This window comes from Gymnodraco acuticeps, unplaced genomic scaffold, assembly GCF_902827175.1.
Source record: "Gymnodraco acuticeps unplaced genomic scaffold, fGymAcu1.1, whole genome shotgun sequence".
Taxonomy (NCBI): Eukaryota; Metazoa; Chordata; class Actinopteri; order Perciformes; family Bathydraconidae; genus Gymnodraco; species Gymnodraco acuticeps.
In genome coordinates, this window is record NW_022989982.1 from 1,340,826 (window position 1) to 1,351,165 (window position 10,340).

The 10,340-nt window shown below is 39.2% G+C and overlaps 2 protein-coding genes across 2 annotated transcripts; one reads left to right on the forward strand and one right to left on the reverse strand.

Annotated features, from left to right (window-relative positions):
* Positions 1 to 1,250: 1,250 nt before the first annotated feature.
* ngdn (neuroguidin, EIF4E binding protein) lies at positions 1,251 to 6,602 on the reverse strand. Its single transcript, XM_034211944.1, has 11 exons — positions 6,566 to 6,602; positions 6,220 to 6,279; positions 5,716 to 5,787; positions 5,186 to 5,323; positions 5,009 to 5,093; positions 4,872 to 4,924; positions 4,534 to 4,645; positions 4,214 to 4,388; positions 3,892 to 4,045; positions 1,722 to 1,785; positions 1,251 to 1,438 (listed from the first exon to the last, which is right to left on the reverse strand). The coding sequence occupies exons 1-11, from the start codon at positions 6,584 to 6,586 to the stop codon at positions 1,419 to 1,421; spliced, it is 954 nt and encodes a 317-aa protein (XP_034067835.1). The 5' UTR covers positions 6,587 to 6,602; the 3' UTR covers positions 1,251 to 1,418.
* Positions 6,603 to 7,068: 466 nt separating this feature from the next.
* LOC117543657 (CCAAT/enhancer-binding protein-like) lies at positions 7,069 to 10,340 on the forward strand. The gene is made up of 3 exons (XM_034212074.1): positions 7,069 to 7,152; positions 8,159 to 8,437; positions 8,850 to 10,340. The coding sequence occupies exons 1-3, from the start codon at positions 7,150 to 7,152 to the stop codon at positions 9,153 to 9,155; spliced, it is 588 nt and encodes a 195-aa protein (XP_034067965.1). The 5' UTR covers positions 7,069 to 7,149; the 3' UTR covers positions 9,156 to 10,340.

A 10,340-nucleotide genomic window follows, 5' to 3' on the forward strand; every position in this document is an offset into this window, starting at 1 on the left:
TAACAAGACTATAGGCGCGTTCTCACCGCAGTACTTATCCCACTTTAGTTCCGAAATGTCGCGTTCACACCAAGAAGAGCTGAACTAAAATTAGTTCATGAGAACCTTTTTACCCCCTTTTCTGTCCCTGCTAGAGAGCAGGGACTTTCGTGGCAGAAAAAGGTTCCCGTGTCTGATTGGCTGGGCGGAATGCAAACCACGCCCCGTAAAACTCCCAAAAAGTTTTGTGAAGCCGCCATTTTATTATCCTCGCATTATTTATTAGCCCAGCGCAGAAACGCAGAGAGACTAATTTATGGCAACACAAAAGAAAACATGGGAGCGGTGGAGATGAGGTGTCGGCGTTCTGGCGATTTACTCGGAAGACTCCCAGCAGCTTCTACTGAAGCCAGTCCCCAACTCCCGGGACTTCGGGTGGCAGTATACGCCGTGAAGTTGTTTGCGGCGTGCGAGTAAACCCAAAGCAGAAGAAGTGACGTCAGCGGCTTCATTTGCCTAATCCTCCCGCAGGGACTTATTCCGGTGTGAACGCGATCTGTACTTAGTTCATGAGAACTAAAGAGTTCTCATGAACTAAGTTCTGAGGAACCTTTGTGGGAAAAGTACTGCGGTGTGAAAGCGACTCTTGTCTACCATAGGAAAATGTTAAACTACACTAAATACTATTCCAACAATTAGACTTGTCCTTCCTATGTTTATACAGTGCTGCAATCCTTATTAAAAAGAGAAATGATTTAACAAAAAAAAATGTTTATGCCTGAATGATGTTTGCAGCCTCTTCAACGTTAGCTCTTTGGGTTTTCAACTAACACCTTAAATTTTGAGAAATTGGGCTTGATATTTTTGACAAAGTGATAACCCGATTTGCCAATGAAAAATGTGGTTGTAGCCCTGAAATGTCTACATGTATGCTTACTAATTAATGCTAACAGTAGGGTTAACTTAGCACCACACTGTACCTCCCAGAGACCAGCATACTGAAACATTTGTATAGTTGTCAGGTTCCTGCAGCATCTGGCTGCTTCCCAAGCTATTGTGTACACATGGTGGAACTGAATGTTTATTTAAAAGGTAAATCAATAATTGAATACTTGAACAGGTCCGCAATACATTATCATGTCTCTCCTAGCAGGAGGTAATTAGATGGCAGTTATCTTGAAAGTCACTCAACATTCCAGTTTTTATCATAATTGATAAGGGAGCAATGTGACTGCCCTCTGATGGACATAAATAAAATTGAAAAGACATGCTAGAGTCAAAGGTAAATGTTTATTTGACAAACTGAATGAAAAAGTCATACATATTGCAGAGGTGGAGAATGTATGCCAAGCACAACTGACTTCTTTGTTTCCAAATCCTCTGAAGAATAAACTAAAACGATGATGAATGTAGAAGTCCTCTTACATCATGTTGCCAGTCTATTTGTGCTTCTTGAAAGCTGCAGAGAAGGACACGCAGATATTCACAAACAGGATTAAAATACAAAAAAAGCACTTGATTGTGGTTTATTTTCTTATTTTTAAACATTGTATTGAAAAGTAAATTACACCAAACCAAAATCATATCTGAATAGAATAACCTTTGGTTCTAAAATAAAGATCTTATTTAACCTACCAAAAGTGCACCAATTAGTAGGATTTCAAGGTAATGGAGCATAATTGTTTTTTCTCAAATGGCAGGAAAATGCATTTTGTACTGGAGGTATATTTGAAAGTCCTTACCCTTTCTTTTGGTTTTCTTCTTCATGAGTTTCTTCTTTTTCTTGGGGCCAGAGCTAAGCCCATCCTGCAGCAATAAAGAAAAAAAAGTCACATTTGGAATGTGATCAAAATAAAAACAACGCTCCCATTCATGCCGGACTGAGAAGAGCATAAACAATTGTAGCTTCTCATGTTGTCCGGCACCAAATCTAAACATAGCAGATGGACTTTCCAAACACATTTAGCTGAATACATTTTTCACATCTGCAAGCAGCACGAGGCAGGCTAGTCAATACTCTGACTCATTAGTACTTTTTACGACAGTAAATTCAGACAGGGTACAGAGGGGGGTGGCTTACCAAACCTGTTGATGCTTTAAAGTGGACCTATCGTGCTATATTTGAAACATATTGTAGGGCCATACCTATATAAAACATGTCTGTGAAGTTTTTTTTTCAAAATACCAAACAGATCATGCATTTTAGTCATGCCTCATTTCGCTCTATTTGCTCTTTTCCAGCCCTGTTTTTGCAAGGGCTGATTCTGCTTTTGTGGCAGACTACAGCGCCACTTACAGGCCTGGCATATGTACTAGGGATCGACCGATATGGCTTTTTCAAGGCCGATACCGATTATTAGTAATCAAGGAGACCGATAACCGATATTTGGAACCGATATACATTTGCAGTAAAATCAGAAAAGCTTGGTGTCAAAATGTAGAATAACACAAACTCCAACACAACTTCTTTGAAATGCATTTAAGCATATATTATGTTTAATGAACTTTTAAACATCTTACAACTGGTTTCCTCTCTGTGCCCTTTTCTTTAGTGCAGCCATCTGCAATGAGTTAGAGAGAGACAAGAAGTGGGGCTGCAGGCTGACATGCTTAACTAACAATAATGCTTAATTCATTATATCAAAACAATGCCTGTCTATCTAGCATAACATCCCAATAAGCTGCTAGCAACTGCAAAACACTAGTGCAAGCTAATGTTTTGCAAACTATTAAAAGTGAGGCTATTACAGTCGACCTAACGTTAGTCTAGTAGCCTCACTTCTAATATTTTGCTAAACATTTGCTAGATACATGTTGGCTAGCTTCACATATCAACTTGAAAAACTGCGAGGCTCCACCCCTTCCGTACCACAGTTACTCCGCTGCGAGATGCTGCACGCACCCCCAACTCTGACTGACTTCCCACGTCCCTGTGTAACTGGGAAACTGATAGAATTGGATCATAAGATCGTGGTGTTTTTGCAACTTCAGCATAGGGGATAGGGATGTTTATTGAACTTCAGTTCAACACATGTATGGCTCTGCCGCTCAGCGCTGCTGCTTGCTTCAGTCTGTGTCTGCGTTCTTTCGCACCTGCCTGTAATCTGAAAAGGTCCCGCCTCTCTGGCTCCCGCCCGGAAAAGCTTCAGTAATAGCCTATCAGATAGCGCTGTGGGCGGGACATTGCTCGTGTACACAGAGTGGTGACTGCAGCCAGAGAAACGGCCGCATCAGAGCCAAAGTTTTATCGGCAATTTTATTAAAAAAAGGCCGATACCGATAATCGGTCAAATGCGGAATATCGACCCCTAATATGTACTACAGCGTCTCCAGCGCTTTCGAGCGGTCTCTCATTCTCCTGATAGGTGGAGAGTTGCCCATATAGGCGGAGCACCCCTTTTCTGACGTCAGAAAAATTCAAATAAAAATCAGCTCCGTTGCAGCCCCGTTTTTAGAGATTTGGGTATGGAGGAAAAGAGAGGGTTGTGTTTTCTGACACTTGGTGAGTTCCCTGCCACACCGGGGACACATTCATGTATAAGAGACGTACAAAAGTGCATTTTGCATGATAGGTCCCCTTTAAGTGTAACGGCTGCCAACAGCACCGTACAACTGACGTACAAATACACAAGTATTTGATGGCGCCAGGTACAGCATGTGTCCATTCTGACATTCATTATGTGCACTTGGAAGCCCAAATTGAATTAAAGTAAATATGAACAATTCAGCATGTCCTGTTCTCTCCAGTTAAGGGTCTACTACTTGATTAGAGCCCCAAATTCATGTTCTCTCTGAGACAAACTCTCAATAAATTCCTCTCAAACTTTAATATTCTGATTTTTACAAATGTAGCCCTGAGTGGGATGTGACCCCCTTTGAGAGGTTTGTGTAAAGATGTCAGTGTACGCTCACCTGGCCCCCCTCGCCGCCGGTCAGTGCTGAGATGTCACTGAAGTGTGTGATGCTGTTCAGCTGGCCCGACATGGACATGGATCCTCTCTTATTGGCGTTCTTCTGACGAGTTGGCACGTTGAGACGCACCAACATAGACTCCTCGTAATTTTTCCTATGAGGAAGAAAAGAGTTATAGAGGATGGAAACTCATCTAAAAATCCTCCTCTCAATATCCTCATCAAGTATTCCAGTAAAGGGTAAAACCCCACTGTCTTGCATCTTGTCAGCTATCGGCCAACAGGCTTCTCTACCTGTTGAAATAAATCAAACTGTTAAACACCTGTGCAGCTCGTCGCGGCTCTCCTTGTCGCTCTGGAAGTCCCGCCTGTCCCTGATCTCCTCCGGAGCGTCGCTGTACTGCTGCCTCAGCTCCTGGATCACTGAGCTCCTGAGGGCCGCTCGCTTCTGACGCTCCGACAGAGCCTTCTTCTTGTCCGCTTCTGTCATGTCACCGTCTGGAGGACAAGTGGTGAGATTTTTGTCATGCAAATATTCCACATGGGAAACATCTTTGATTTTATGGCTGAGCAGGGATTTGATTTGGATTTTTTTGACAAGAAACAGAACACATAACAGTTTAAAAAAGACAAATGACCTTACCATAATGCATTGGAGCAATCTTTGGAGGTACATATTTCTTGCCACTAGAGTGGGCTGCTTTCTTCTCCGTTGTATTCTCAGCTTCACCTTCAGACTCTTCAGATTCACTCAACTGGTTGATGAAGCAAAGAAGGAAATCAGTTACAATGCTGTGTTTTCATCCCAAATTATTAAATCAATGCTCGTCTGAAATGTCTTTTAGCAAATGTAGAAAAAAGAACTATCCCAAAATAACTAATACAATTTTGCTACTCTTACTGTTTTCAGTTTGGCACAAGCATTAAGGTTTATTAATGACAAAAATGGTTATTAAAATGATCACGATAATCAGCCCTTACTTTGCTGATGAGATTCTCAGGATTAGGACGCAGCTGCAGTGGGTCATTCTCAGCTGAAATTAAGATAATACATTGTTATACACTGAAGCCTGTTAAACATGGAGGGAAGGATCTCAGATCAGTCCAATCAGTCTTACCCAAACTGCCAGTGACCGCTGTGCGCACCAGTTTATCAATCTGGTATTTAAGTTTGTGGTCTAGCGGTCGCATCTTCTCCAAGACCTTAAAGCAGGATGAGAAAAAAGCATTTAGAAGCTTTAAGAATAAAAAAAAATAGGTTCTTTATTAGCAGCTTATCTCTAACATCATCTCACCGTTCTTATAGTGACCAGTCTACTTATGGCTTCACTGTCTTTTATTTTGCCTCCTTCTGTTTTGATGCTGATCAGGTGAGTGAGGTCTTGGAGGTAGAAGACCAGCAGGTGATACCGAAGGTCCAAAAAAGACAAACCCTGCAGAGAGAGAAGACAGAGAGTGAGTCAGGAAGGACTGTCCGTCTAGATCAGAGCTGCTAAACAATTCTTTACAATCTGTTTTATTTAGATGAGGATCAAAACAAAATTCCCTAGTTACAGATGCCTAAAAAAGGGGAAATTCTCTAAAAACATTGTAATTGCAAACATAAAAACTGCTTTTACCACTTTATATTTAATCCCATTTAACAAACTACTAGTCATTATACTTTTCTAACGATTTACTACATGTTTTCGGAATTTATGCTGGTTCCTTAAATTGTATCCTGTCATGTACCAGTTTTTTTATCTTATTGTTTACATCTGATGTTTGGTTTTTCATATTTATTAGCCTTGCTGTCCAGGATTTTAGATAACAAGATCCCACTCACCTTTGATGTCTTGAATGCCCCATCTTTGACTTTTGTTATCAGCTCACGCACATGACTTGTTACTGAGGCCAGCTAAAGAGAAAAAAGCAAAACAGTCAGAAAAGTAACCACCACAGTAAAATAACAATGAGACATAAAATCACTTGATGACCAATTCCACCAAAAATACAAAACAACATACAAATAATATTTTCTCAAGCATACCAAAATAACCAGGAAAAAAAGACTGAACTAACAAAAACTAAAGGCTTATAGACTTTCCCTTCTTTTGAATGCAGCTTTGAACACTGGCTCTGACTTGTCTTTGAATTGTTTGTTTTTTAATGTAGCTTTATGTATTTTTTTATTAGTTTTGGGTGAGCCACTAAACTAAGAATATGTTCTGTTTTTATGTGATAGACAAGTCTTTTATCCTTAATCTTCTGTAATGTCACCTTGAGATGTAATAGCTATTTGTTTCTAATGGTTCTATTAGTGAGCATTATTACAACACAAAGTTCTTACCTGTTCTGTGAGGTTCCTCAGTAGCTGTACAGCTGTAGGCAAATCCCTTTCTATTAAATCCTGTCAGAAAGAAAACATGTCAGAAATACAATGCAAAACACATAGCACTATTTATCTACAGCAAAATGTGGGTAATGTAGTAGAGATGCTAGTAAAAAACGAGTGAGCTAGTGGCAAACTGGCTAACTTGAGTCATTTAAAAAAAGTATTATCACTAGCTTTTACCAATATCAATTATAAACGATAAAAGCATCGTTATACATCGTCAGAAATGTCTATAATATTGACGTAAAGTGTAGAAATATTAAATAAATGTTTTTATTTTCAGCTAGCAAGTTTAACTCACGTTGTCAATAGGGGCAGCCATTTTGTTTGAAAGTGGTCTACGGAAGGGGAAGACGGACAATAGAGATTATGCGCGTTACAAAAATTGCATGAAAACCGATGATAACACTTTAGCAAGCGTAAAGTTAAATAATGTTTTTGACAGTAGTAGTTAGTGACCTCACACATCTGTTTAATTTCGGTGTTCCAGAATTAGTTTACAGTGAAAATTACTTTGGTAAGATTGGTAACATTATTGGCATTATACTGAATGTCAAGATAATTACACTGCCTCGTTTTACTGTTTGTGCATGTGCTCTGGTGTGTGTGTGTGTGTGTGTGTGTGTGTGTGTGTGTGTGTGTGTGGTGTGTGTGTGTGTGTGTGTGTGTGTGTGTGTTGTGTGTGTGTGTGTGTGTGTGAGAGAGAGAGAGAGAGAGAGAGAGAGAGAGAGAGAGAGAGAGAGAGAAAGAGAGAGAGGAAGGGAGGGAGAGGGAGAAAGAAGTGATGGTGAGTACCTGTCAGTGTGTGTGTCTCCTGTCTCTCAGTCCAGTGTAAGTCAAACTGTCAGACAGACCTGAAGAACAGTCTAGCTGAAGTGCCAAATCATGGTAAGTCAGATATTAAGTTTTTTTATAGTGTGAAAAATAGTTTGCACTTATATTAGCAGTGGATTCATCTCTTGATTATTTTCTGAAATTAATTAAAACATTTAAAAAAATCACAACCAGTCTTTATATTTCAACCTAAAGACACAATAATTACTATTAAATAAGACAAATATGAACAGCAAATATTCAATATGTCAGGCTTGCTTTTTCTTACCTTAAAAAAAAATAAAATCCAAAATGTTGATTGTTTCTGTAGATAATTGTTTCAGCTATAATATGCTGTTATTGTACACTTTAAACATTACGACCTGCCAAAGTTGCATCTCTCCTTTGAATGGTTTCCTTTTCGTATAGGTTTTATTTTCATATTTATTGGAAATCTCAAGAGTAAATTAGATATACAATATAGAATGAGGGAGTAGAATTAGGATATTTCCATTTTATTACCATTGTTAGTAACATGTATTCCACCTTTTTACTAATGTTGTTGATAGAATTACAACATATTTAACTACATTACACATTTGTGCATGTTTTAACATTGCAGTTGTTCTGTTCTCATTGGTCAAATTTAACTATTTACTATTTACATTTAACTGGGTAAAACTACACAATTTTGAGCCACTTCGATGTATTTACATTATTATTCTTATTTTATACTTCTATTGCACTTCTAGGACACTATTTTACTTAAAGTATAAAACATTTCCAGCTGTCACATTAGTGATACTTAGACATTAATACATCTCTAATTATACCCCAGTGATATAACATAACTAGTTTTAACCCTGTGATATGATTTATATTATTCTAAAATGAGCCATTATGCATAATGAGTACTTTAACTTTTGGTACTTGATACACTGTTGTATTACTTTTACTCATAGATCTGAATACCACTGTGATCTGTTTTACTTTCTTATTCGTGTGTTACTTTTCTAGCTGTTGTGTATTTTTTATTGTTCTTTTTGTGTTTTTTCATTTATTTGCTGCTTCTCTCCCCCAGATGTCTGATTCCAGGGCTTCTTCTGTGATCCAGGAGTGGGCCGGTTCATACCCGGGTCAGAACCACACCCTCAACCAGACCTCGGCGTCCAATCAGCTGTCTCAGATGGACATGATGCCGTACGGCCAGGCTCAGGGGCTGGGGCGGGGGGGCCCTGATGACAGGGTCTCTGAGCAGATGATGGGACTGTCTTATCTGCCCTACATGTCTTCCTGTCTCAGCAACACTTCCAATGCAGGAAACACAAACCACCACCTGAGCCATGTCAACACGCAGCAGGTGAGTGTTAGTGTGTGTAAAGATAAAAAATATAAGTACTTAATATATAACAATTCCAACAACATTTCTGAGGCGGGGAAATCATCAAACGGGGTGCTTGTGCTAGGTGACAGATTCTTACTAAGTACATTTACTCAAGTACTTCAACTTATGTTGAGGTAATTGTAGTTCACTGGGGTATTTTCACAATATGCTACATTATAATAAATAACTGTATAAGGTTTGTTTGAAGCAATAATATGACGTTTAAATAAGAAATATATGGTGCAACTTAATATTATTGCTTTCAACTAACCTAATACAGTTATGTGAAATCTGTTGACATAATACATGTAATTAAAGTCAACGTTTCAGTTGTTTCAGTGTAAGAGATCTAAGTATTTTCTCCTCTGCTTGTGTTCCTGTTCTCCAGGACTTCTCCTCCTTCCTCATGCCCACTCTGCGGGCCCCGGTCAACAAGAGGAGCCTCAGCAAGGACAGTGCCGAGTACCGGCTGCGGAGAGAGAGGAACAACGTGGCTGTGAGGAAGAGCAGGGACAAGGCCCGCCGGAGGATCCTGCTGACCCAGCAGAGGGCTGGGCAGCTGCAGGAGGAGAACCAGAGGCTGCAGAGCAGGATCGGACAGCTGACACAGGAGCTGGACTCTCTGAAACACATCCTGTCCCAGCGGCACCTGCAGGGAGCCGAGGGGGGGGCTGCAGGAGAGGCCGGTATCTAGAACCACCATTTGTATTAATCATAGCAATCAGATTCAATATTCGTGTCCAGACAGGCCTCTAAATTCTTCTTGTTGGTGCTGAATATTGCATCTATTTGTGAAAAAAGTCATTTATAAAATAATTAGGCATTAATTTGAAGATGAAGGATTTTGTATTAGAGAGATTTTTTTTGTGGAGGCACAGAAAGATCCAAGAAAACAGTCATAGGAGGCCATGGGAAATCTGAATTCCTAAAATAAATAAATACAGCATTCAAATTTGGCTTAGAAAAGACCTGGATTCCACCCTAGTACTCTCGGCTTTGGGGGGTTTCCAGTCATATTATAAGGGGGGTTTCACCCCATGCAACTTCCTGCTGACCTCGGTTTTTAAAAATGTGTGGCTAATGCACTGGACTTTTTAAATAAATGAAATAATCACCTGAACAAGAGACATTCAGTCCTAATGTAAATCAGTAAGACGTGGTTTGAATGTAGATGTCATTGTATATTCTCAACTGTGAATGAAGAGACTGCACATAAACCGTATGCGAGGGGTTAAATATGTGCATATCAAGATTTAATACGACTATGTGGCGCGGGAATGGATTTTAGGGAGAGTACCTCAGATGTAAAAATCCTAATTGCTGCAAAATGCACAAAAACTGCACACAAATTCCAAATTAACTACTGAATCTCCTTGAAGATACCATCTTTGCAATGAACGATTCAGAACATTAACTGTCAACACAAACAAAACGCAGTTGTAGCTTAGTCCATTTATGCGACACAAGCAAAACATGGGTATAACAAAAGTGCATTCCTGTAATGCATGCATCAATCTCACAGAGCTTTCAAAAAGAAAACCACTATGTGCATTATACAGATGTCTTGTTTTTATTTGATTTAACAAACATTGCCTAATCATATATTTGACACTTCTTGTCATTGTCGGAGATGATTGTAAATGTTGTTGCCCAACAAGGTTACACAACTACCTGTGGTGTGTGGGGGATTGAATGGAAATCTAAATGTCTCTCTGTATATACTATTATCTTTTGTCACTAAGTGAGTGTGGAATTACTTGAAAGAATGTTTAAATAATTTGTAAACTTTAATGTTGTCGATTGTGTTTTTATAGTCAAGCATTGTTATAGCAATACTTTGTGAAAAATGTTCTTTAAATAAACAAATTATTGAGATTAA